Genomic DNA, 27,677 nt, shown 5'->3' with positions numbered 1-27,677 from the left:
TCCTTTCCCTAAGTCCCTCTCCGCAGTATCCTCACAGAGCATTGCAGCCCTCCTTGCGCACGTCTCAGAAGCCCACAGAGAGCAAGGCCTCTGAAGAGAAGAGTGAAGCATCTAGAAAGCAGTACTGATTGGTTAGTTCCCTGGTTGGACCTGAGAGGGGTGGACTTTTCATTCTTCTTAGCACTAGTCCTTGTGTGTGTACCAGGGAGTTTGTCACCCCAAGGTGGAGTAAGTCTTGTGGACGTCACTTTGTCCTCTCCCTAGGTGGGTCCCTTTCACATTTCCCCCTGGATGGGTGTCTTTGTTGCACAAATCAGTTTGTCGACCTCTAAAATCAGGTCCTAAATATGGATGGTCTCTAGCTTCTATTGGTTCAATTTAATGATTTTTTTTTTTTTATGATGGATGGCATGGGTGGAGAACATTGACTAGAAAATCTCTACTATAAGCTTTGGTCTTCCCTCGGCCTGTGATGGGTAGGTGGTAGGATTCTCTTGAGGCTGGGCAACTGCAGCTCTCAGCGGCCACATGACCACTAGGAGAACAGCCACACTATTCGCTGTCACAGCGGGGGTGCAGTAGGCGTGGTGTTTGCACTTAACAGCAGCTTCACTAGGTAGCACTGTGAGTTTAGGAACATCTGCTTAAAGAACACAGGTTTCTACCCAGATGTGGAGGCTCGCACCTTTAATCCCAGCACTTGGGGGTCAGAAACAAGCAGATCTCTGTGTGTGCGATGCCAACCTGGTCTACAGAGTGAGTTCCAGGACAGCCATAGAGAAACCTTGTCTCAGAAAGGAAGGAAGGAAGGAAGGAAGGAAGGAAGGAAGGAAGGAAGGAAGGAAGGAAGGAAGGAAGGAAGGAAGGAAGGAAGGAAGGAAAGAAGGAGAAGAAAGAGAGAGAGAGAAGTTATACAGGTTTCATCCTGCTTCAGCTATGATGCCCCTGAAAATGGACTTGGATTCTTTGTTCTGGCTATGGACTGCTATTCTGGGTTCATGTTTCCCTGAGCCCACACTAAGAGAGGCTTGCTTTCCTCCAAAGGGCATGCACAGGTGGATGTAGTGGGGGGCATGTACAGGTGGATGTAGTGGGGAGCATGGGCTCAAAATCACCCTTCTGTTGAGAAAGACAGAGGGTAACATCTTCTAGTCCCTCGGAAGCTGTGTTATGCCCGCAGTCTGGCCTGCTTGTCTGTCTGTCTGTCTGTCTGTCTGTCTCCCTCTCTCCCCCTCTCTCTCTGCCTCTGGCTTTGTGATTAGTGTTTTCTAATTTTCAAACTAGTTTCAATGTATTCAGTTGAACTCAACGTGTTGAGTACTCACTTCAGGGGCTTTCAGTAGGTGTGTGGAAGTGTGTGACTCTACCACAGTCTCCTGTAGATTAGCCCACCCTCCCCTCCTGATTTCACCCTCAGTGACCCTCTGCCCCAAGCTGAGCTGCTGTGTGTTTTGCTGGACTTTTCACAGTTGGCCTGTGTCTGCCCTTCTGTTACTTGGTTTTGACTGTGCTCACACCTGAAACTTCTCTTCTTATGCTGTCCATGTTGCTGTAAACTTTGTGACTGTGTCACATTGTTTGGCTGAGCAATTTCCCTGTGTTAGGAAATGTCAGGTGGTACTTAGGGACTCAATGCTGGCCTTTGCCTCTTGGTTTTTTTCTTAGAGAATGTTTTTACCTTGTAAAGTTACCGTTGGGCAAATCTTCTATCGTGACTGCCTGGTTCTTCCAATGAGAAGTCTTCACTCAGTGCCAGAGCAGCAGGTAGCCAAGATTAGGGGCCTGTTTGGGGCAGCATAAATTCTCTTGTGTGATTATTGTAGGAGATGGTGTGCCTCTTAGATGAAATGAATTCCAGCCCTGTGTCCCAAGGGCTCCTTTTTAAAAAGCTATTTGTGTGTGTGTGTGTGTGTGTGTGTGTGTGTGTGTGTGTGTGTACACGCCATGGGGCTAGAATCAGCTTGTGGGATTTGGTTCTTTCCTTCATCTCATGGGTCCCATTGATCTCAGGTCATTGGGGTTGGTGGCAGGTGCCTTTTCCTGCTGAGCCCTTCCTGGACCCCAATGACTCATTTTTTGAACCCCTTCTTGGGGAAACTCTGTATGTTTGGGAACCTGGATGAGAATTTGACTCATTTCTATTTGTTCCCAATTTCCTGGGAGTCCCTAACCAGCAGATCCCTAGAAAGTGGCAAAGAAGAGTTCAGACATTGGATGGGACATTCAGGGTGCAGTTCCTATCTGCCACCTCGTTGTTCCCTTTTTCTATCTCTGATTTCAGTCTGACAGGTTCCACATTGCATATGCTTCTTCCCCAGCCGTGATGGTCTGCATCCTCATCTCTATTCTTTGTGTTCTTGGCACTAGTTTAGGATGCAGAGAGACGGGATGTGCTCTTTCCTGGTGCATGGTGGGTATATAGCTGCAGATCTAGGAGACTGTCTGGACTCAGGTACTTCTTCCGAGTGGCCTCTGGAGCGTTAAGCTACGTGGTGATGGGTCTGGATATAACAGGCAAGAAGGGTAGCTGTAAGCTGGCCGCACAGACAAACTGGCTAGATCAGATCTTGAGGCATGCCCAGTGCAGGTCCCAGGAGAATGCCTGTGACTTGGAAAGGAGCCTGCAGTCCCCTTCCCATCTGCATCGCCAAGGTCAGTCTGTGTTCCTGGAGCCCCCGTCCTGGTCCCTCCTCGGGTTCCCGTGTGTCATTGGAGGACTAGAGACACTGTCCGGGTGGCACTCTCCTGCCACAGGTGGGAATTATTTTTAATTGAACAATTTTAAAGCTTACTCCTGCCCAGGTACCAGGCTTCCCTGCCAGACAACAGTTATCACAACCCTTATCACAAAAATCTCCATGGGATATGTTGGGCCAGGGCCACAGCCATTTCATTCTCTAGCACTGAGAGGTATCTGTTTTAGGTCTCACCATACCCTGTTATGTGAGCCACTGAAGATTTAAACATGAGTTGTGTATGTGTGTGTGTTGCTATAGAAAGAATTCAGGTAAAGTATTCTACTTCTGAGCTACACACCCAGCCCCCCCTTTAAAGCAAAACAAAACTTTGAGACAGGGTCTCACAAAATGCCAAGTTATCTTTGAATTTGTTCTGTAACCAGAGTGGGGGCCTTGGACTTCTGGTCATCTTGTTCAGCCTACTAAGTAGCTGGTATTACAGGTCAGCACAATGAGGCCCAGCTCAAGTGTGGGTCCTGAAGGCTTGTTTTTCTCTCAGAGAATTTGAAGGACTCTGCTCCCACAAGGCTAGTGATTCGGGGTGGGGGGAGAGGGGGCACATTATGCATCTGGTGACAGGGCTGACCCTGTGGTAGTCACAAGGATACCACATTTGCCCAGATTCCTCATCTGTAAAATGGGATGAACTTGGTCAGTGTGTGTGAAACTGAAGACAGTGCCTAGAATACATGTGCTCATGAGTCTGGGCATCTCTGTCCTTGTCATCATCACCTAGGGATCAGGCCTTACTCAGCTGCAGTAGCTAACCCTTCTGTCTTGTGTCTTGCAGCTACAGTCACCCCTGAGCCCAGTGTCCCCGCAGAACCTGAGCGTGGCCAGTGGGTGTGTAAGGTGTGTTCCAACACCTTCCTGGAGCTTCAGCTCCTTAATGGTAAGGAGAAAGTGGCAAATAGGGGTTACCCAAGGTGGGCAGACTGTTGTGTTGAGCTCGCTCATTTTTTCTTTCTTCTTTCTCTTTCTTTATTTCTTTTTGTTGTTGTTTGTTTATTTTTTGGTTTCTCTTTTTCTTGTTTTTGTTTTTTTAAATTGTCTTTATTATATGTACATTGGGATTTTTGCCTGTGTGTATGAAAGTGTCAGATCCCCTGGAACGATAGTTACAGACAGTTGTGAGCTGTAATGTGGATGCTGGGAATTGAACCTGGGTCCTCTGGGAAAGTAGTCAATGCTCTTAATTGCTGAGCTATCTCTCCAGCCCATGTGTTGGTTCATGCCCATGGTTGTCAGGATGTCCCAGGCTTTGTATTGTCTGTCCCCATGGCCCACAATGGTTGGAGCTGCTACTCAGAGCTCCTCCCCTTGGCCTGACCCTTTCTACTGTCCTACTGACCAAGCTCTGGCTATGGTGAACACAGCAAGGGCCAGAAACCATGATGACTTGCCTCTTTTAGTCATGCCGGCTCCTGCCCCGTGTGGTGACAGGGCTGACCCTGTGGTAGTCACAGGGTCACCACATCTACTCATCTTCCTCATCTGTAAAATGAGATGAACTTGGTCAGTGTGTGTGAAACTGAGGACAGTTTCAGGGCATCCCATTACCTCAGGCTCCCTTACTAATTGAAGGTGGCCAGGAAAAAATTGACTCCATCCCCGAGTTACCTAGTTATACTGTATCCTGGGAGCCTCTCTGATGGGCAGTAGAGAAAGATGCCAGTCACGGAAGCTACAAGGAAGCTTGGTATGAATGCTGTGACTTTTATCACATACAGAACATGCTTGAGAGCCAAACCTCAAGGGGGCACTGCTTTGCAAGTCTGTGATTGGAATGTTCTGGAATCTATGAGAACATTCTTTCTAGGCAGATTTTAGCAACAGAAAGGCTAATGGAAGCATTTCTGGAAAATATCTTGGGCAGTCCTTGTTCTTCTAAGGAGTGTGGCTGTCTGTTCCTGTGTTCCTGGGCCATCCTTTTAATCTTGTCCTTAACACTTTTGCCCTCTGCCTGGGGAAAGTCACCTGTGTTCATCACAGATAGGAGCAGAGAGCACCTGCCAGTTTCTTCTTCCTTCTCCTCTTCTTCTTTGTATTTATTTTTTTTTGTGTAGTATTGTTTTGGTTGCATGCATGTCTGTGCACCACATGTGTGCAGTGCCCATAGAGACCAGAAGAGGGCATTAGAGCCCCTGGAACTGGAGATGCAGAGGGTTGTGAATGAACATGTAGGTGCTGAGACATGAACCGTGGTCTCTGGAAGAGCAGCAAGAACTCCTGGCCAGTGAGGCATCTCTCTAGCCCCATCTGCTGCTGCCGCCAGGTTTCTTGGAGTGCCAGGTTTGTGAAAAACATGGCCCTTAGATGAGGGCAAGGCCCATCTGTGGAAACCAGAGGATGGGGACATCACACCCTCACTCAGCCCCAGTCAAGAAAGGCTTGATTGCTGTTTGGTTTGCTGGGTCATTTTCTGTGGTGGCTAGTTTTAGTTGAGAGAAAAGCTTCCCCTCACTTTGGTAGTAGAGCTAGCTCAGTGTTCCCAGAGGGTCAAGGAACTCTTCTTTCTGCTGCAACCCCTGTGTGGGTGTCTGGTGGGTAACTTGATAGTTACACTAGGTACAAAACTGATTTGAGAGAGAGAGAGAGAGAGAGAGAGAGAGAGAGAGAGAGAGAGAGAGAGAGAGAGAGAGAGAGAGAGAGAGAGAGAGAGAGAGAGAGAGGCAGAGAGAGAACCAAGCTGGGTCTCTGTGAAAGTAGGCTACAGGGCAGGGGTGCCTTTGGTCGCCCCCCACATACACACAGACTGGCTTTGAGGGCATTTCAGGGCCACATGACATGGCTGCGATCCACAGATCTATGGAGAACAGGTTTCATTGGGTGATACATTGTCCAGTAGGAGAATGTTAATCAGTGACCATTGGAAGTAATGCACAGAATACTATACCCGGTCATTTTATTTCTGGTATCTGCTGGCGTGGGGTGTACCGAATGCCTCTAGCAGATACTAGTAATAAAATGACCAAGGATAGTAATCTGTGTGTTACTTCCACTGGCAGTAACATGATTGAGAGGGTGTCTGGCCTGACTGGTTGGCTGACTTCCAATCAGATGAGTCCTTTGAACTTGAACTTACTTCATGCATTTATTTGTGACTGAGCATAGAACATAATATAAACTGTGGCCAGGTAAGAGTCAACATGTACCCTTTAAAGTCAGGCTCACCACTCAGGGCACCAGGAGACAGCTGAGGTTGTTGTTGGATAGCAGGGGAAGCATAGGTTGTTCTTCTTGACCTTTGACCTGATGCTGTCACTTCCTGTGTCCCCTTAGGGAACCCTGCTTCTGTCTCAGAAGGCCACTTAGGAGTGTCTGATTAAACATGAGGCAACAGTGAATGTCCTGGCCTTGGTGCCCTCCTGGAATTCTGCTCCACGTAAATGCAAAGACAGAGGGAAAAGTGGGGAGCATTGACAAGGTTAAAAAGATGCCAGGATGTGTCTGCAGCGGCATTAACCCAAGCATGCCAGAGAAGCTGAAGCCAGCAGTGGGATACCCAGGAAACTTAGAAAGTACAGGGAAGCACAAACTGGTGGCCTGCTCAGAGCCCTGGTCTCTTGGTCTGCCCCAGCCCTGCCCGGGCCCCACCCACCTACATTTCTGCTCCATCAGCAGAATGTTGGGTCCCTTGGGAGAGACTTGAGACTGAGGACAGGGACTCAAGAGTCAGGTGTTGGAATCTGGGCAACTTCAGACTTCTTCATTTCTTCTTAGAGTGGTGGAACTGGCTCAGGCCCCAGATAGGGAGGACGGATTTCTCTGTAGCAACTGACCAGGGAGAGAGAGCAAGGACCCACCAGAGGGACTGCTCAGCCCTTACCATCCTGTAGAGTGAGGCTCCAGACGCTGGGAGAAAACTGAATGTGAGCAAGAGCCCAAACAAACTTGTCTGAGGAATTTGAAAACAACCCCTCCCCCTAAAAACCCCTCCAGGCTGAAGTCTCACTTAGGTGAGAGGTGGCAGCAGAGCACTGTGCCCTTCAGTCAGAGCAGGTCATCGTTGAAGACACCAGAGGACAGTAACTAAAAATGAAAGCTGGTAGCAGACATAAAGTTACTGAGAGAATTTCCCATACAGAGGAGCATATGGAGGACACAAACAGAAGAGATACGGGAACTGGAGGATGGTCTGAGACTCTGCAGGTGTCTAGGAGTATTCTGTAGGGAAAAGGGCTCAGTTGATAGGATGATTGCCTAGTGTCACAAGCTCTGAGGTCAATTCCCACCGTCCCTAAAACAGACATGGTAGCACATGCCTGTCATCCCAGTCTTCAAGAGGCAGAGGCAGGAGGACCAGGAGTTCAGAGTTATCCTCAACTACATAGCAAGTTTGGGTGTACCTTGGGTAACACAAAATCCTATCTCAAAAACAAACCAGATAGATAAATAGCAAGGAAATACTAAAGGATGCAGGTTTACAACCAAGAAGGACCCAACAGGCCATCAGTATGACAAATCCACAGATGCACCTGTACCATTATGAGACCTAATCACAAGAATTACAGGAAAGAAAAAAAACTGTTGGAGAATAAGCCAATAGGGCATTGTTATGACAGGAAGGCAGACTTAGCCATCAGATTTTTCACTGTCAGTAACCTGGTAAAGATATTTAACAAATCCAGAAATTTCCAAGCAGGATCAAAAAATGTAGTGAGGAGAACCCTGGAGTATGCAGGCTGTCCCCATCAGGCCACTTGACGAAGACATTGCCAACCACACAACACTGGACTCCAAATGCGTGGCTTCTGAGATCCCAGCACCTCTACTGAGTTTTACAGCGTTGCCCTGCCCAAAGCAATGTGCATGTTCTCTACACATAGGGAACGGGAAGAGGGTCCTTCGTCGAAAATGAAAGAAGATTACGCAGGTCACCAGCCCAAAGTAGTGAGAGCAAAGAGCAGTGGGAAGAACAGGTGTCAAAGGAGAGAAACCAGAAGGTAACTGAGAGGAGCGAGGCAGCAGTGTACAAACTAGTAGCAGGCATGGGACAACGACTAATGGAAGGAAAGGCTGTCATTAGCTCCAGGAGAAAAAATGCTAGCCACAACTGCTGTGTGGCACAGCTGCGTGTGGATAGATCTTCATGGCCAAGATCTTGCAAATATCAGTTGGCTTACACCAAAATGTGACCTGGGTCTGTTGGTGGGATTGAGAGGAGTGAGGTCTAGAAAGGAAGCAGCATGTATAAGAAAGTAGAACCCCTTCGTTTCATTTTAAGTCGTCAGTAGGCACTGTCTTATATAGTCAGACCTTTTTATCCATGGCACCCTCATGCCAGCTTTAAACAGCTGCGTACCAAAAAGAGTTTGGAAATCATGAGTCTTTATTGAATATGTACAGTATTTTTTTCTTGCTGTTATTCCCTGAATATAGAGCAGTAACCTCTTGCATAGCATTTTTACTGCTTTTTTTTAAAATTTTGAGTGATAATACATATGGTATGTGTGTTGGCTTTTGCAAATACTGTGCCATTTTTTGTAAGGGGCTTGGGTGTCTGTAGGTATAGCCTTGGCTCCCTGGAATTATCCTCTGTAGTTGTGGATGGGTGATTGGAGAATACAGAGGATTAGATAGGCAGAGTGGGGCAAGAGACTGCTGTTTTCTGTTGTGAGCCAATTACGAAGTTATTTGTACCTTTCTCCTTGGACTTTTTTTTAAACAATATTGTGAGTCTTTTTCAAGGCAGCAACTTTGGGCTTCACTTATTTCATACTGCATTTTTATTTTGAAAAATAAACTTCTGCTTATTTATCATCTCTTTCTGGGCTTTGGAACAGGGTTCCATGTAGCCAGGCTGGTTCTGCACTTGCTCTGTAGCTGAGGACGACCTTGACTTCTGCTTCACTTCCTAAGTGGTCTCCATGCCTGGCCCCTTTTTATGCTTTGCTTGTTTTGTTCTTTTCTCAGCTTGAGTTGAAGGCTTCACTCAGTCATTATTAAGTATTTTTTTTTAATGGAAGCATTGACTTTTTCCTGCAGAGCTGTGCTAGCTTTCTTCCGTGTTTTATTCTGCATTGCATCTAAATTCATATGCACACCATAACATAGTCTAGAAATTCATAAAGCAAAGACTGACAGCTGTATGAGGAGAGATCGTGCCACCTCCTCTGACAGTAGAAGACTTCTGCCATAAGCAGTTAGTAAATAAATCAAGAACAGATTTGAGGAGCGTGCTGGGCAGACTTAGGCCTGTGTGAGTGTAGCATCAGAGTTGGTGTGCTTCTCTCGTGCAGCTTCTAAATGATATATTTATTTTTATTTTATGTTTGTTGGTGTTTTGCCTACATGTATTTCTATGTGACGGTATCATGAACTGGAATTAGTTGTCATCTGTCGTGTGAATATTGGGAATTAAACTCTGGTACTCTAGAAGAGCAGCCAGTGCTCTTAACCGCTGGGCATTAATTTACTGATTTCTGAGACAGGGTCTCACCTTGCACCCGAACTCTTGTCCGTCTGCTTTACCCTTCTGAGTTCTGGGATTATACATGTGACATCGCATTGTTTGTGCTGGGCATCAGATCAGACGCAGGGCTTCACGTGATCCAGGCACACTCTCAGCGGCTGCACTTACTCCCAGCTCTTGCTCTCCTTTTATTTACTCTCCTTATTTGGACTTTGGACCTGAGGAGTCACAGCTTCCATCTGCTGTGGGTGACTCTGACTGTGTCTAACACATTGCTTCCCTCTGCTTTCTGTTCTCCCTGAGAGAACTCTGGAAACCTCCTTTAGACCACATTCTAGTGTTACGCCCACATCTCCTGCCCTCCCTCTCCTGTTTTTAGGTCCTTGTCACTTGTCCATTTTGGGGGTTTCTGCTTAAAAGATTCCTTTTTCAATAGTGTCTAAGTCATGTTTTTAATTTGTATCTATGAGTCTTAGTCTTATAAAAGATTTTTTGCTTACTTTTCTTACTTGTTTGCTATTTTTCAGTCATCTTAGTCTTTTTCCCAAACTTTTTTATTCTTTACTTGGTTATATCTGTCCCCTTCACTCCAGTTTGCCCTTGGCTTGTGCTGTGATTTTGGAATTCCAGTCATCTGGTTTTTATGTCAGCTGATACCCTAACATGATACCCTAACAGTTGTTTTCTTGCTAAGCTTTCTGGGGTGTGGTGGGTCACTACTTTGGGTTCTGTTGCTTTGATGATGTGCTCAGCAAGAATTCTTCCCTTTTTCCTCTCCATTGTGTGCTTTCCCCATTGCCTGGGAAAGTGTTAGTACAGAGTACAGGGTGCTTTTATTATTTTATTTATTTTTTCTTTTCTGAACTTCATAGTTGAGGTTTTATTTCTTACTAGGACGTGACGTGAAGGGGTATGGCTTTGGCTTCAAGGGGTTTGGTTTGTTTTATCTTGTTTAGCTTGACTGATATATATATTTGTGTTATATGCCGCTACTAGGGCTTTGGTTCTTTATGAGAGTCATTTTATACCACCTGCCCTTCCTCTCTAACACCTTAAGGTGACAATAGTTGGCTTAGCAGGTAAAGTTGCTTGCTTCCAAGCCTGACCTCCTGAGTTCAATCCCTGGGACCCATGTGGTAGAGAGAACCAATTCCCACAGTTGTCCTCTGATCTCCGCTTGCGTGCCATGACCCAAGCACATCTGCACACACAATAAATAAATAAGCATGAAAGTAAATAAATGGATGATGATACCATTGCAGAGAACAGCTTTCTTTCTGTTTCCCTGGGTCACTTAAGCCCAGAGGAATCTTGATGAAAACAAGGCTTTATTGACTGTCTCAGAACCTAAGCCATATGTAACATTCGATCTCTGTTGTGCCAATACATGAGCCTAGTGTAGAATGAATCCATGTCTCCTATCCAGACTCCATGTAAATTCTATGTTGCTCTGTGCCTGGATTTAGAGTAGACCCAAGTCTGTCTCTCAGTCCCCAGACCCTGTGATGACTTTGTGATCCTGTCTTTACAACCAATGACCTGAGAGACCCCAGGCTCTCAAATTTCCCTCTTGTATGTCCTTCCCTTCCGTTTTAAGTTCCCTTTGTGTAGTTGGCAGAGTCTTGTTTGCTTTCTTTTAATACTGCTCAGCTTGTATTTTCCAGGTGTGTGTTCTGTTTTGTCTCACCTTCCCCCATTCATTTTTAGTCATTGGGCTTGGTGTAATCTTGTTCTGCTAGGTACCAGATCATGTCAGCCTTGAGGCCACCCACCTAGCATAGAGTCTCTGAGGAAGGACAAGTCAGGAATAATGGCTTCTTGGCTTGATACTGGTGCTGAATCAACCTACATTTGCAGAGGAAGGAACCACCAACTCCAGGCACAGTGGTACTTTTGTCATGTGTGTGCTTAGTTACCTGCTTTCCCTGCCACTTCCTCTTCCTGTCACCTGGTACCTGTGACCTAGCCATATTTGTCCACTATCTCCCAAACTTGCCATTCCATGTGGTACCTGCCTGTCTGTTCCCCCAACATCTGTCTCCATTACTTTTTCCTGGGTGGTCTTGGAGACTTTCTGTTACCTATAAATAAGCAAAGCATTTTTGCTTTATTGTAGGGTTTATAAAGAAATATTTAGCTGTGCAGTGGTGGTGTACACCTTTAATCACAATACTTGGGAGGCAGAAGCAGGTGGATCAAGACCAGTCTGGTCTACAGAGAGAGTTCTAAGACAGCCAGGGCTACACAGAGAAACCCTGTCTAAAGGAAAGAAGTCAGTTTACCGTGAGTGCTCTGGAGGTGCTTCTGTCTTAGTGTGTCACATCCTGTGGGAAAGTTAGAAAATACACACTATCAAGCACTGCACCAGCGTGTGGACATTGCCCCATGCACTGCCTCATAGTAACACCATATCCTGCCTGTGTCTCATTTACTTCTAAGCAGAGTTCCAGGATGGGGGATGTGGCCCAGGTGGCAAGAGGAAGGTTGGTATGCAGGATGCCCTGGGTTTGAGCTGTAGCACTGCGTAAAACTGGGCATGGTGGCTTTGCTTAGTTTTAACACTTGAAGGTGGAAGCAGAAGGATCAGAAGTTGAGGACTGTTGAAATAAGAAGCGGCGGGGCTGCGTCCCCAACACCCCAGCCGCTTGGCTAGCTCATGCCCGAAATAACAACACACAAACTGTATTCATTTAAGAACTGCTTGGCCCATGAACTCTAGCCCTTACAGGCTAATTCTCGCACCTGGACTATCCCATTTCTAATGATGTGTGTAAGCACCCCAAGGTGCGCTTACCGGGAAGATTCTAGCCTAAGTCCATCCTGGGAGAGTTGAGCATGGCGTCTCTGCTCCAGCAGAGCTGTCGGGTCTCTTCGGAAGCAGAGCAGAGTCTGACCTCACTTCCTCTTCCGCCCAGAATTCTATTCTGTTTACTTCTCCCATCTATGTTCCAAGCCATGAGGCCAAGCAGCTGGTTTATTATAACTTAACCAATGAAATCAACAGATTGATATATGACACTCCCACATCAGAGGACGGTCAGCCAACACGGTTTAAGCTGACAGCTCAGGGGGCTGGAGAGATGGCTTAGTGGTTAGGAGCATTGCCTGCTCTTCCAAAGGTCCTGAGTTCAATTCCTGGCAACCACATGGTGGCTCACAACCATCTGTAATGAGGTCTGGTGCCCTCTTCTGGCCTGAAGATATACACACAGGCAGAATATTGTATGCATAATAAATAAATATTTTTTTTAAAAAAAAAAGCTGATAGCCCAATTTGAAAGTTCAAAATCTGGCCAGGCAATGGTGGCAAACAACTGTAATCCCAGGAGGCAGAGGCAGGCGAATCTCTGTGAGTTCAAGGCCAGCCTGGTCTACAGGGTGAGTTCCAGGATATCTGGAGATACACAGAGAAACCTTGTCAGATGAGAAAAACTCCTTCTAAGGCTCTATGCATGTGGTAGAGCCATTTCTCTTTTAAAACAGTGAAGATAAAGTTTTTTACCTGTGCAGAGGCCGCACTCAGCAAATACAACAAAGAAAACCAACACTGGGGAAGGTGGTGAGCAAGCAGGTGCATGACTCCTACTCTGTCATCAACAGCCCTTCTCCTCTTGCAGAGCATCTCCTGAGCCACCTGGAGCAAACCAAAAGCCTTCCTGCAGGAGGCCAGCAGCATGAGGCAGCTTCTGAGAAGGAGCCTGATACACCCAGAAGGGAGCCTCCCACCGCAGCTGAGAGCAAGAGCATCCAGAGTGTCGTGGCCATCAACGAGCCAAAGAAAAGGCCTCGAAGAGGGAGGAAATCAAAAGCATCCAAGGTTGAGCAGCCTCTGATCATTATCAAAGACAAGGAGCCTACAGGTGAGAAGCTGATGAGCTGTGTGCCAGGGTGGGAGGTATGTACCTCATCATCTCTTAGTTTTCTGGGTGGCCATGTTGGCAGGGAGGGCTCATGAGGTAAGGTCTTGTCTCCTCCACAGTCCCTCAGCCAGCTGTTAAGAGTGTGATTATCTTGCAGAATATTCCACACTAGAGTGTTCAGAACACAGATTTTAAAAATAGACATCTGACTAGGCTTTGCCGTATCAGTCTGTTTTTGTTTGTTTTGTTTTGTTTTTCTTTCTTTTGTTATTTTTGGGGGGGAGGGGGAAAGCTTTGTTTCCTAACAGTCTTGCTAAGGCTGACTTCAAGCTCAGTATGTAACCCAGGCTGACTTTGAACTCTTGATCCTGCCCACTTAGCCTCTTGAGCTGGGATGGCATGCCTGTGCTACCACACATGGCTTGTGTCTGTGTGCTTCACTGTCTCAGGGGTACGCCTTGTCCATGCCATGCTTGTCTTGCCAGCTCTTCTGTTTGTCCAGCAAGACTTAGTCCTTCATGTGAGTTCCCAGTATTTGTTGCCGTGTATGTATGGGTGGACATGTTGCTGGTCATGGCCCTGGCTATTTCTGTTTTGTGTGTGTGTGTGTGTCATATACAAAAGCCAGAGGATAATTTTGTAGTTCTCTTTCACCTCTGTAAGGGCTCCAGGGATGGAACTCAGGGTTCTGGCTTGTAGTTATCTTTACCACTAAAAATTCAGTCTCTTTTAAAATCCAAAGTGTCTGTAAAACTCCAAAATCCCTTTAAAAATTCTCTGAACTGTGGGATCCTATAAAATTAAAATTAAGTTAAATACTTCCTTACTTTGAAAGGGAAGAGCCAGGGCACAATCATAATATGAGCAAAGCAAAACTAAACTCCAACAGTATGAATAGTTCAATGTCCAATATCTGGGGTTCACTCACAGTCTTTTGGTCTCCTCCAAAGGGCTTGAGTAATTTCTCTGGCTCTATCCTCTGCAGCACACATAGCCTGTCTTCCTGCTTCCTGCAGGTTTCACTCTATGGCTGTTGTTCTTGCATCTCCAGTTTGCTGGGTCTCTTGCTGCAACTGGGCCACACTTTCACCAATAATCTCTCCCTGATACATTTTTAAGGAACTTTCAAACTTCCTCCAGGAACTCTCAAGCCAGTCGTCCATCCTCTGCTTCTCTCTCAACATTCTTCCAAGTTCCCACAGAAAAGCTCACCAATCTTTGAACACTCAATGACTTTTCTAGCCCAACGTTCCAAGGTCCACCAGCCCAGGAATAGCACCACCTACAGTGTGCTGGGCCCTCCCTCATCAGTCATGACTTAAGAAAGTACTCTACAACAGGATCTTATGGAGGCATTTTCTCAAATGAGTGTTCCCTCCTTTCAGACTACGCTAGCTTGTGTCAAGTTGACATGAAACTAGCTAGCTGCCACTTTGAACCATTTTATGAGCCTGAACTTGTTCTTTGATTGTGCAGAACCCTTGGGATCCACTCCGTAGCATGAACATGTCTCTGGAAAACCATTGTCTCTGTGGTCCTCATGTAGCTCCCTGTCCCAGCTGCCCGCTTCTCTGCTGCTAGGTCCACCTCACATTCAGGATAAGGTGTAGTGCTCAGATGTCTCCCCCTCCTGCCTGCGTTACTGGCACTGGATGCTCTTGTCATTGTGGAAATGAAAAGCAAGCTTGAAATGAAAGGGCATAGAAGAGCAGTTTCCGTGGAACATTCTCCACTGTTCCTGTTTCCTAGTCTCTGGCCAGTGCCTGTTCTCTAAGCCTTGTGGGAAATACTTGCACATGAGCAGGAGTGGTTTGAGCTCCTTCTGGGACTTCCCTGCATCTACAGACAGAAAGGGACAGGAGGAACTACTTCCTGGCTATCACAATTGATGGTAGTAGGTGAAACAATAGAAACCAGTGGCTCCAGTTATCACAGAGAGGCTCCTGCCAGCAACTGATGGGAGCAGATGCAGAGACCCGCAAGCTAAACATTATAGTGGGTGGAGAGAGAGCCCGGATTGGAGAACTCCATTGGGTCCCTCCCCTTGGTACTAGGGGAACCCCGAAGAAGAGGAGGAGGAAGAACTATAGGAGCCAGAGGGGTCAAGGATACCAGGAAAACACAGCCCACAGGATCATGGCTAGAATTATAGCTCTTGGGAGGGAGAAGGATTAAATATCTTACATAGTAAGTTCAAGGGCAGGCCTGGTTACATGAGAGTCTATTTCAAACAACAACAACAAAACTCAGAATGGCTGAAATTTTCTTCTGTATGATCTTCCTGTTTGCGAATTTTTATCCCATTTCCGGCATGGCCCTGAATGGAATGTTTACTCACCTTTGAATATCCTCAAGTCAAGGCATAAGTCACAAACAATGCCACACCAGTTTGGAATTATGATTAATAGGGTGGTATTTATTTAAAGAGGAAAAAACTTACAGATCACCGTCCCAGACAACAGCCCTCTGCACAATCAGGGAGTCTAGTCGCTGGTGGAGCAGGAAATGAAGAGAGAGAGTGCGGGGAGGGAAGTAGCCGCTTTTTTAAAGGGAGAGAGACCACACCCCAATGGGCTGGTATCTCAGCAGCTATTGGTTGGAGGAGCGGAAGGACCTCCCGCAACACTCAAGATGACTTGTAAATCTCTGCCAGAGCTTATTTAGTAAGCTTCATGGTCTGGCTGCATACCCATCTGCTGTATGTCGGTAGTGTCCCGGGCAGGGTCAGGAGACGCTTGGGCTTTGCAGGTGTGGCCTGTAACTTTGGCTTCCATTAAAAACATACTTTCTTTGTACATAGATAAACACTTAAATTCTGAAATGTCTGCTTTTATCCCTGTTGCACCCACACTCAGGATGTGCGGCGGGGGCAGTGCTTCTCCTGATTTGTCACAATCTGTCCCTGTGCTGGTGGTGACCCTTTTGTCATACCCTTCACAGAGCACGTGGCAGAGATCATTACCGAAATACCCCCAGATGAACCTGAGAGTGCAACGCCAGACGAACGGATAATGGAGTTAGTCTTGGGGAAGCTGGCCACCCCCACAAATGAAGTCAGCTCAGTGCCAAAGTAAGTCCTGCTTGTGTGTGGCTGGTGCTTGGGGACGGAGCACAGGGAACAACTAATTGGTACTGCAGGGAGAGCGCCTCCCACCTCTAATCCCCACAGATGCTGCGCTTCATCTTTTCAGGCCAGCAGTGTGTGTTCTGGAGCCCAAGGGTTTCATAGTTCATTCACTGTGAAAGCTTTTGTCTTAAAACACACATGACAGAGAATTTGCCGTCACAACTCTTTTTAAGGGCATGGTACAGAGACATCCCCCAAGCCTTTATCTACCCAAACTGGAACTGCCCCCAGTGCCCACCATTCTGCCTGCATTCATTCCTAGTCTGTGCCCCCCATGTCAGTAGGGCACACAGTGCTTGCCTTCTGTGAATGGCAGATTTTATTCAGCACATGCCCCTCTGTGTCAGTGCGTATCCAGATCTCCTCTGTCAGGCTGACTGATGCTACACTGATGCACGCACCTGCTTTGTCTGCTCCCCCATGGGAGCTCCTGGCGGCTTTGCCCCAGCAGTGTGAGCGGTGCTCCTATGGTTCAGCAGTGGCTTGTGTTTGAATTTTAGTCAGTTTCACACCTTGCTCTACTTTCTTTTTTGTGAGCAAGGGAAAGAAATGTTTATGCCGCAGTTAGGATTCCCTGGTGAGTTTTTACCCTGAAGTTGACTCAGCTGTTTTCTATGCCCTTTGGAGTTGGCAGAATTCACCTGATGAACCTGTGAAAATGTGGACATGTTTATTATTTCTTTTCTGTGTTACTGCCCAGAGGATTTCAAGCACTTAACAGAAAAAGCACACTTTTTTTCTGTGGGACGAAGAAATGGTTAGAAATCAGGTTCAGAGTCAGCGTAAAACAGAGTAGAGTTAAGACCAAGTGAGGGCGAGAGCCACAGTCAGGGCTGCCTTGTTCGGGACAAATGGAGCTCAGGCTTCCTGGCTGAGGCAGATGACCTGCACAGCTGTTAGATGGCACTGATGCTTCATGTGCTCAGAGTGTCTGTGCTACCCGGGAGCGGGTGACGTCAGGTTCTGCCTTCCTTCTCCTTTTCCTCATGGACCAAGTGTAGCTGGGAAATGACCAAGGAACTTCCCAGGTGACTGTGATCAGAAACTTTCACTCTGAGACCTCAGCCACCACTCTCCTTGACCCTCTGTCTGTCTCCTGGACAGGTTCACACATCATCCAAGCAGCGCCATTGCCCTCAAGAGGGGCTTGGTTCTGTCCAGCAGACACGGCGTCAGGCGGAAGCTCGTACGGCAGCTGGGTGAGCATAAACGAATCCATCAGTGTGGCACCTGCAGCAAGGTCTTCCAGAACAGCAGCAACCTGAGCCGGCACGTGCGCTCGCACGGTGAGTGCGTGCACGGTGAGTGCCTGCCCAGCCCATGGGGCAGGGCCAGGAGAGAGCGTGGCCACTGCTGGGTCCTTGCTGCAGAGCTGCCGCAAGGGGTAGCCCTGTGGCTGCTGGTGCTCTTCAGCATTGGGGGCTCCCAGCCCAGGCAGAGGACTTATGTTTCAAAGATGGGTGCAGCTTTCTGAGAGGCCAAAGCAGTGAATCTGCCTTCTGCTGGCTGATTCCTTAGGTGACAAGCTGTTTAAATGTGAGGAATGTTCGAAGCTGTTCAGCCGTAAGGAAAGTCTAAAGCAACATGTCTCCTACAAGCACAGCCGGAATGAGGTAAGTGGGCACCTAGACAGCTGGCTGCTTCCTAGAGGAGGCGCCATGGAGGACGTCCTGTCGTGCCCCCCAATGCATTCTGAGCCCAGCTTAGGCCAATGCTTACAGAAGCAGTTGGGAGAACATAGGTGACTGGCATTTGGGGTGCACTTACCTGAGTGTGGGGTTCACTTTCTTAGGCAGTTGGACAGCAAGAATTGTCCTACTAGAACAGGGGAGGAAAACTGTGGTGCAGCTACCTCTAGAAGTTACTAGAACAGCACACACAAGGGGGGAACCTATGATGAACTCACGCAGTCTTCCTTGCTGACAGTGTGCCCCTTTGAGCAGGTGGATGGTGAGTACCGCTATCGCTGTGGCAGCTGTGGGAAGACCTTCCGCATGGAGAGTGCCTTGGAGTTCCACAACTGTAGGACAGGTGAGGCCCCACCCCCAGCCACCTGCCCTGCATGTTGGGTGGAAGGGTCCCATTGAGCAGACAGCTGCCTTGGCTGGCATCTCCCTGATCCTCTTGCCTCCAGGACTGTGAAGAATAAAATTGTTCAGCTGTTAGAGAAGACTTAAGCAAGTTTTCGTTAGTCAGGAAGGGATGGGTTGTCTCCTGTCCGTTATGCATTCTCAGACCCTGCCTGAGGTCACCTTGATGTGGGACCTTCATCCTTGCTGACAGGGTGAGCAGCAATGTTGGGTTTGTTCTAGAAGCGTGTGAGAGAAAAATGCAGCAGCATGGCTTAAGATGGGAAAACCTTTCCTTCCACATCAGCATCCTGCAAGTGTGTCCCCTGTGGGCACCCAGACAGGGATTGTTAGCACCTGGCCCAGGTTATTACAGCCTGAGCCTGCTTCCATCTGCCACTCTCCAAAAGCAAAGTGGAAACCATCTTTGTACGAGGCCAGAAGCTGCTGTGTTTTGAGCTGTCCCTGTTGGCGAGACAGCTGTAGTTGTAGAGCCCAGGGTGCTCTCAGACACTGTCTCTTGTGCAGTTTATAGTTGGCAAGTGTAAGTGAGCAAGCAGCAAGTCAGCCAAGGGGTGGAAGCTCCCTGAGGCCTGGATGCCCTGTGCTCCAGAGAAGGGGTCCTAGGTCCACTAGTTCCCATGCAGCCAAATCACCAGAGGAGGGTAGAGGGAAGATCACCAGTGCCTTCGTGTTCTCCCTCTTACCAGGACTTAATAAATCAAGCAGTAGAGACCTACAGAGTCAGCCTGTGACACTCTCCACTCCTGCGGTCGTGTGTCTGTTCATGCTTTTGATCACTTGTGGATATCAGAGTCTCTAATCAAAATTGGTTCCATGTCTGGCTGGTTTCTTCTGTCTTCAGCGTGATGCCTTGCTTACTATGACAAGGCTGTTGTGAAGGGCAGGCCAGGCAGGTTTCTGGAGGACACTTGTCAGTGACATGTACCACCTAGCCAGTTCCTAAGCAGCATCGGTAGTCTGCCTGTGAGAATCTGGGCAGACTCCTAGCTGTTTCCACTGGGTGCAGCCTCGGGCATACTCTTCGTTAACTGGGATTAGCGCCACCTTCCTGTTGTTCCTCAAGGAGATGCAGAGTGGGCTGAGAGTTAGACCAGCTTGATATTAGGTTGCATTAGAAACCAAAAAGCACTTGTTACATCTAAGTTAATGATTCTTTTTTCTAAACGAGTAGAACAGAAAATGAAGAAGCACTTGCTGTTGGTTAGAACTGTCACATCAGACACTTGTCTCTGCTAGGTGGTCGTGGCACTGATGAACCGCAAGCAGCTTCTCTCCTGAGCCTGATTTCAGGGCTGAGAGACCCCATGGAGGCCTATTTACATTTGCTCATGCCTTTTGTGGTATGAAGTTAGTAGAACATTCATCCTCGAAGGATTTATACAGTCAGGGCTGGGTGCTCCAAGTGTGCAGTGGGCAGACATTTCTCCAGCCCACTCTGTCAAGCCTGTTTCTGTGCCTCCAGTGCATTGGTATCACTCTCGTTCACACGTTTGCTGTGCTACCATTGAACCTAAAGAGGATCCCAGCAGCTTGGCTCCCTCACAGTCTACTCCTGTCCTCTCAGTACATGAGCCCATTGTTTTCTTTAACAAAATCGCAATTGTTCGATTTTCCAGTAAAGACTCGTGAGACAAGTTTTCCTGGGGTGAAAACTTGCTAGCTCAGAGAGACAGAGAAAGCACCCACCTGACCCTCTTCACTGACATCCCAGAAGCTCTGTTTCTACTCCATCTCCAACCAACCTTCTTAAACTGAATGTCCCTCCCTTTTACTTCCTATGGGTCTCTATCTGTCCTCCCGATTCCCTCTTAATCTCTGTTTTGTTTTGTTTTTTTTCTTAATAATCTTATGTTGACTTCCTGACAGCTGGTTGCTCCACCACTTGACCTTTAATTAACTTTAAGCTCTTGGACTAAAGGTCTGTGCTAGGGCTGAGCAACACCACAACTAGAAACAGGTTTTTCCAGTAAATAATGCAATCTCAGGGTTCACAGTGTGGTCAAGTATTCCGCAACATTAGTCCCTCGTCCTTTACCAGATTCCGAAGCACTACCTTCAGGCCTTTGGTGTCACTACATACCTCCATAGTGACTGGATTACTGGGGGGAAGAGGGGAAGTCATTCGGAGACTAGATGTCTGGGTTCTTGCACCTCAGAATGTTATTGAGGTATATGTGATGGATCATCTTAGCTGACTGTGTAGATCAGCACAGAAAATGATTGGAAGCAGGGTGTGGAGGGGCTTATAGGGAGGACATGAGAGCCCAAGCCAGCAGCGCTGCTTTCCATGGTGATAAGTGTTGTTCAGAATCTATAAGAAAGAAGACTCACCTGTGATGTTCAGAGACTCAATTGTACTGTGAGCACCTTCCCGGAAGGGAGGCTCATCTCACCTGTGCTGCAGACCTAACTACTCTGTAATTCAGCCAAACAAATGAGAAAGAGGGTTGGATCTTAGGAATAACATTTCACCTTGGGAAATTGAGCTGTATAGTAGGATTGCCAGAAGCAGGTCCAGGTCTCCTGAGACTTACATGGGACTTCTGGTCCATGTCTTTACAAGAGAACCAGTGTGCTGTGGAGAAAGCTATAGGTAGGCCACTGCGTCCTGGGCTGTGCTGCCCTGTCCCCACTAAGGCCTTGATCCCTTCTCTCACCTCTCCCTGCTCAGAGGCCAGCACATAGCCCTGCCTATGTCTTTCTTACCCTGGTAGGAAGAGATAAAGACGGCTGATTTTCTTCAGATTTAGGTGGGGTGACCTCTAGCTAGCTACACATGGAATATCCTGAGTGGGGCTAGAGACTTGCTGCAGCTGTAGAGATTCACTTCAGTAATCCTACCAGTGGACCTCAGCTTCAAGGGGCATTGGCTTCTCTCGGCCACATCTTGGTTATCACAACTGACTGGAGGTCAAGGGTAGACTCTAGGAGAATATATGGAGTCCTGGGATATAACCCCCCTGGGTCTAGGCAGCTCCTAAGCAGAGTGACTTGCTCAGATGTCAACAACAAATGCTTGATAAGTGAGGTCCCAAGGTATCTGTAGGGACTTCTTTCCACAGACAGGTGGATGTGTGGTGGGCAGTGGCTATGTAGACTAAGGGCTTTATAGGAAAATATTTGCTGGGTCTAGAGGCATTCTGCTCCTGAGAGAAGTAATGACACATTTGTCATCTGCTATCATACACGTCTACATTCATGATTCAGGAAAGAGCAGGTGCTTTTAAAAGGCAAGGTACCCGGTGGTGTGGAGCAGGGGCTGCAGACACCACGCAGAGGGGACGGGGCAGATGGTAGAGTAAACTTTCAGAGGCAAGAACTGCAGCTTGCCTGGTACCTTCCAGAGGTACTTGAAGTGGGGGCTGGGATGCAGGGATGCTGACTTCTTGCAATGTGAGCGTGTGTGTGTGTGTGTGTGTGTGTGTGTGTGTTGAATAGGGTGGAAATGGGTGTGAATGCAGTGTGTGTACATGTGTATGCATACATATGCATGTATATTTGTGGGGTATGTGTTGAATGAATGGCGAGCATATGCTTGTGTTGTTGAGTGAGGCCTAGGCCCAAGACAGTTCTTCTGGAATAGTGAAGCTGGGAGTGTTGCTGTAGAGGATGCTCTCGGAGGTAACTGGGCAGAGAAGAGGGGGCAGCAGTGACACTGTGCTGGAGGAGCAGGTGAGCATGCTGAGGACACCAGGAGGAAGCTTGTAGAGCCAGTGAGGAACTGGCACACCAGTGTACACATATGTCTAGCAGAGCACACAGCGGATGAGCTCTGGGCCACGGTGCCCTGCTGGTCTCCTGCCTTGACTCCACTTTTGACTCTGCTGAGGCACACATGCTGGAGGCTGGTCAGGGGTGATTTACCACACATTGTGTATTTGTTTACTCTCTGGACAGATGACAAGACGTTCCAATGTGAGATGTGTTTCAGATTCTTCTCCACCAACAGCAACCTCTCCAAGCACAAGAAGAAACACGGGGACAAGAAGTTTGCCTGTGAGGTCTGCAGTAAGATGTTCTACCGCAAGGATGTCATGCTGGACCACCAGAGGCGACACCTGGATGGTGAGCCTGAGATGCCTTCCTTCTGACCTGGTGATGTTCTTCCCAATCCCGGGGGTTCTGGGGTGCTGTTAACAGTGCCACGAGCAGCAGGAAGTAGTAGGAACAGTGGGGAACAAAAAAGCACAGCTAGACTGCTCTTGAGTGCCGACTGTTAGGAAGTTATTTGAAGTGTTTCTTTAGAGGACTTTTGAATCCTGTGAAGAATGATTTTAGTGTGATGGAGTGTAAGAAAGGCAATGTGTTGTCATGTATGCCGCAGGCTCAGTCATGTAAACAGTGGAGTGTGCTGGTATGTACTGTGGGTGGGGGCCATCCGTCTACACAGTCTGTGAGGTCAGCTCTCTCCACACAGGTGAGGCAGCAGCCAGGGCAGAATGAGAAGTGGAACAGGGGTTAAAATCAGCATTCTGACTGAGGCTGTCCTTGTTTTCCCCACTAAGAGTCAGTAGCACTCACGGATGCAAACACTCTTTGGTAGTGTTTGAAAACACCATTTACAGAACAAATTCAGGCTGTGTGGAAAGCTTTACTGCTAGATACATGCACATGAGTTTGTGGAAACAAGACCCGTCACATCTCTTCTAAGTTCCTGCACTTTGCTTCCCCCTGCCCTTTGGTTCGTAAAGACCCACAACATGGTCCCATGAGATTCTTAGGTGGGTACTCTGGGCCCCACCTAGCCTCTGAGAACCATGGACAAATCACTACACCTTGGTTCTCCTGCTTGTATAGTGGTGGTGATAATTGTTTCTTTTGAAGTCAGTGTCATAGTTGGACCTGAACTTGCCATGAGGTTCCTTCAGGCCCAACACAGAGCAGTTGCTCAGAACCAAGGATGCTCACGGCTCTGCTTAAAAGTCACTGCTTTCTGTGATGCACCTACCTGGACTAGGTGTACCTTTCACACTTGTTGTTTATTTATTTGTTTGTTTGTTGTTTGGGGGAGTTTTTTTTGACTTTGGTTTTTGGTTTTTCAAGATAGGGTTTCTCTGTGTAATAGCTCTGACTATCCTGAAACTCACTTTGTAGGCCAGGCTCAGGATTAGATCACCACCACCTGGCCAAATGAGCCTTGCTCATTTGCAATGAGCTCAAACAATCCACCAGCCTCCTGCATATCTGGTACCACAATACTTTCAGCATAATTCCCAAGCAGTTCTAGGATCTGATCCGTACCATGTGACCTCACACTTCCTGTTTGATCTGGGATTTCAGGTGTGCGGCGTGTGAAGAGAGAAGACCTGGAAGCCAGCGGGGAAAACCTGGTTCGTTATAAAAAAGAGCCTTCTGGATGCCCAGTGTGTGGCAAGGTAATGTTCCACAGTTACTGTTGGTGTTGCATGGCAGATACCCACTCTCTAAGCTCGAGCTCAGAGCTACAGACAGGGAACTTGTAGGCATATCCAGCCTACAGCCCACAGTCCCCTTGCACTCCCAGATAGCTATAAATGTAGCCCAGTACAAAATTATACATTTAAGGCATAACACATGTCCTAGTTAGGTTTCTGTTGCTGTGGTAAACTGTGACCAAAAGCAGTTGAAGGGGAGAGAGCTGCTTAGAGTCCATCATGAAGGGAGATCAGGGCAGGAACTCAGTCAAGAACTGGAGGCAGGAACTGAGGCAGAGGCCATGAATGAGTGTTGCTTATTGGCTTGCCCTCCATGTCTTGCCCAGCTTGCTTTCTTGTAGCACCCAAAACCACCAACCATCAGTAATTATGAAGAAAATGCCCCACAGCCTTGCTTACGAGTCAGTCTGATGGAGGTATTTCTCAGCTGTCCCTCCTCAGAGTTGGCTCTCACTTATGTCAAATTGACCAGAAAACTAGCCAACACAAAAAGATTTGTTTTTTTGGCTTTCATTTCTTCTATACAGTTCTTAAGTGTGAACTTTGTAGACAATAACCATGTTTCTGTGTCAGAAGGTTAGATACACCTGCTAGGGCAACAGTGTTAAGGTACATAAGACAGGTTATGTACCATCTGTCTTTAACCAAGTGTCCCTCAGGGTGCACATTTGGAGTTTTGCTCTCTGGCATGGGTTTCCAATAAATCTGTGGAGAGTTTTTTGTTTTTGTTTTTTGGCCCTTCCACTCTGTGGGACATGCTTTCTCTTGAGTGTCTGGACCTTGTCTTCATATCCATATTGAAGAGGCAGGATGCCCTGGGAACTTTATGCTGTCCCTTCTGGCCACCCCTGCTCAGTGTACAGGTAGTATTTTCTAAGTTAGGGGTAGCCCATCCCATGATGGCCGAGGTTAGTTTGTAGATGCTAAGTATTCCTGCCCGGGCAGCCTGTGCTGTGTGCAGGTGCCTGGACATGATGTACCCTGGCCTTGGCCATGTCTCTAGTGTAGGCATCTAAGACTCCCAGCCCTGTCCTGGCTGCCATATGCACATTGCCCCGTTCTTTACACGTGAACACCTGCTCCTAACTGGAAACGCCATCGCTGGTTCATCAGACTCAACTCTGACAACTCAGGTAACAGGAGGTACAAACTGTATCCCTTACTGCATAGAGCACATTCTGGGGATACAGGTTCTTGAGAGGCTCCTGTGCATGTGACCTAAGCAGCCTCTGGTGTTGCTTAGAGGAGGGGCTGCTGGTGAGCCTGGCACAGCTACACAGGGAGCTACTGGCATAGCGTAGCACTGGCTCCTGGGCACCACCACACTGGGAACCCAGCTCCACATGGCTGGCCACTCCTGACTGAGCGTGTGGCAACACTGCCAGATCCAAAGATGCCTTCAAGAGGAAATGAAAATCTCTGCTTTCATGATATTTCCTGGTTTCTTTGAACCCACAGAGCCAGCCAAAGCCTGTGGATCAGTGAAGCCATGTGCGGCCATTGACCTTAAACTGTAGGTTTGGAGGCAAGATGGTGCAGGGACAGGGAGGTGTGCAACCCATGGGAATAGACAAGTAGTCCCAGGGCACCTCATCTGCAGAAAGTCCTGCCTTTGGATGCTCCATGATCAGTGGGGCTTCTGGGACACTGGTGATTGTTGCTTATCTGCCTTGTAGACCCTATGTTCCTAGCCCCAGCTCAGGGCTAACTGTTAAGTGGTTCTTGGAAGACTAGTGTGGATGCTTGAGTGAATCTACATCCATCCCTCCAGGCTGGAAATAGAAAGCAGCATGAAACGGTGCTCAGACTGGATTGGGTGTCTTCTTTGGTATTTACTTTGAGAAAAACTGCAGGTATATCTGCATGGTTTCCCAGTAGGCTCTGTGCCAGTGAGCTGTTTAACTCAGCGTAAGGACTCTGCTGTACTCTCATTGCAACAGAGACTGGAAATAGTGTCCTGTGTTGTGGTGTGAGTGGGTGTCTAAATCACCATAAGTTTAGCCAGGTGGTGGTGGTGCACACCTTTAATCCCAGTACTTGGAAGGCAGAGGCAGGTGGATCTTTATGAGTTTGAGGCCATCCTGGTCTACAGATCAAGATCCAGAACAGCCACTGCAGTTACAAAGAGAAACCCTGTCTCAAAAATTAAAGAAGGAGGCTGGGCAGTGGTGGCTTAGCCTTTAGTCCCAGCACATGGGAGGCAGAGTCAGCTGGATTTCTGTGAGTTTGAGCCAGCCTGGTTTACAGGAACTAGTTCGAGGACAGGCTCCAAAGCTACAGAGAAACCCTGTTTTGAAAAACCAAAAAAGAAAAAAAATTAAAGAAGAAAGAGAAGGAAGGAAAGAGAGAGGGAGGGAGGGAGGGAGGGAGGGAGGGAGGGAGGGAGGGAGAGAGAGAGAGAGAGAAGAAAGGGAGGGAGGGAGGGAGGGAGGGAGGGAGGGAGGGAGGGAGGGAGGGAGGGAGGGACAGAACGAGGGAAAGTGGAGACTGCACTTTTGCTTTCCGGCCATCCAGACCCTGAAGCACGATTAATAAAAACTCAGGGTCAGAAATTGGGGTTCAACCTGAAGATTTGAAAAGCAAAACAGCCCCACTGGCTCTTACCTCAACCTCAGTCTGAAATGGCAATCTGCCTCCAGGAATCTGAAAATGAGACTGTGAGTCTGAGAGTTGTTTCTTCCCATTTTATAATTCTGTCTAGGGCTGGGATTAAAGGCATGCCCTGCTTAGTTTCTATGGCAGCTAATCTGGCTGGCTACTGGGATTAAAGGTGTGTGACATTAGAGCTAGTGAGATCAAAGGTGTGTGTCATTATGGCTATTGAGATTAAAGGTGTGTGTTACCATAATCTGGTCTGTAAGGCTAACGAGTGGGACTGTTTTACTCTCAGATCTTAAGGCAGTCTTTATTTATTAAAATACAGTTGAAATGCCACTACAAGACCCAAATAATCATTCAAAATTACAACACTGTTTGGCCAACGGCTCAGGCATATTCCTAGCTAACTCTTACCACGAGGCTTTTGGTTTGTTACCTCACATCTTGCTTCTTGGGTGGCTATATGGCAACACCTGGCATCTCCCAGACTGCCCTTTTTCTTCCTGAATCTCTGCTTGGATTTCCTGCCTGGCTATTGGCCAAATCAGCTTCTTTATTAACCAATGGTTGTAGGCAGAGACCTCTCGTTTGTTCCTGGCTGCCTAAACCTAAAATAATCACATAGAAACTATATTAATTAAAACACTGCTTGGCCTATTAGCTTAGGCTTCTTATTACCTAACTCTTACATATTAAATTAATGCATTCCTATTATTTTTATGTTTTACCACGAGGCTCATGGTTTATTGATGAGGTTCCCGTCATCTGTCTTCATTGGCAGCTACATGGTGTCTCCCTGATTCTGCCTTCCTTCTCCCAGCATTCAGTTTAGTTTTTCTGCCGTGCCACAGGCCAAAGTGCTTCTTAATTAACTAAGGATAATAAAACATATTCACAGCATATAGGGAGATATCCACACCAAGGAAGGGAGGAGGAAGGCAAGCACCATAAGTCTAGAAGAACAAGTGCTAGATATTTAGGCTTGGTGGTAGCTTGTCCTGTAGGCCACAGGATTTGGCTCCCTGTATGCCCTAGCCCTCACTGCACTGGCTCCCTGTCCCCAGGTGTTCTCTTGCCGGAGCAACATGAACAAACACCTGCTGACCCATGGTGACAAGAAGTACACCTGCGAGATCTGCGGGCGCAAGTTCTTCCGAGTGGACGTACTCAGGGACCACATCCACGTCCACTTCAAGGTGCAGGCCCCACGTGGGTGACACTTAGTGACCTGGCCCACCCAGTGTCTGTGTAGATGAGGCACTCACCAACAGTAGACTAGATTTCACAGTTCTGGTACTAGAAGGTTCCAAGTCTGTTGAGGGCTTCCTCATTCATACATCTTTTTGCTGTGTGCTCACATGGGGGAAAGATGAGGAAGTTTCTGGGGTCTGTCCTTTAAAGACTGTAATCCTACTCATGGCACCGCACTATC

The 27,677-nt window shown here is 47.6% G+C and overlaps 1 protein-coding gene across 6 annotated transcripts in view; it reads left to right on the top strand.

The window, feature by feature from the left end:
• Positions 1–27,677, top strand: part of Prdm15 (PR/SET domain 15) — a 72,546-nt gene that overhangs the window by 19,943 nt on the left and 24,926 nt on the right. For 3 of the 6 annotated variants that reach the window (XM_050162075.1, XM_050162081.1, XM_050162079.1), the window contains exons 6-14: positions 3,529–3,630; positions 12,771–13,013; positions 15,954–16,083; positions 17,245–17,441; positions 17,659–17,753; positions 18,084–18,171; positions 22,131–22,298; positions 23,514–23,608; positions 27,310–27,441. In XM_050162075.1, coding sequence (XP_050018032.1) covers positions 3,529–3,630; positions 12,771–13,013; positions 15,954–16,083; positions 17,245–17,441; positions 17,659–17,753; positions 18,084–18,171; positions 22,131–22,298; positions 23,514–23,608; positions 27,310–27,441 — 1,250 coding nt within the window. The remainder of the gene's footprint in view (positions 1–3,528; positions 3,631–12,770; positions 13,014–15,953; positions 16,084–17,244; positions 17,442–17,658; positions 17,754–18,083; positions 18,172–22,130; positions 22,299–23,513; positions 23,609–27,309; positions 27,442–27,677) is intronic. The other 3 variants (XM_050162078.1, XM_050162080.1, XM_050162082.1) reach the window with 2 other exon arrangements.

This window comes from Alexandromys fortis, unplaced genomic scaffold (genome assembly GCF_014885135.2).
Source record: "Alexandromys fortis isolate MF-2015 unplaced genomic scaffold, M_Fortis_MF-2015_v1.1 scaffold_128, whole genome shotgun sequence".
NCBI lineage: Eukaryota > Metazoa > Chordata > Mammalia > Rodentia > Cricetidae > Alexandromys > Alexandromys fortis.
This window is presented reverse-complemented; position numbering and strand designations above follow the sequence as displayed.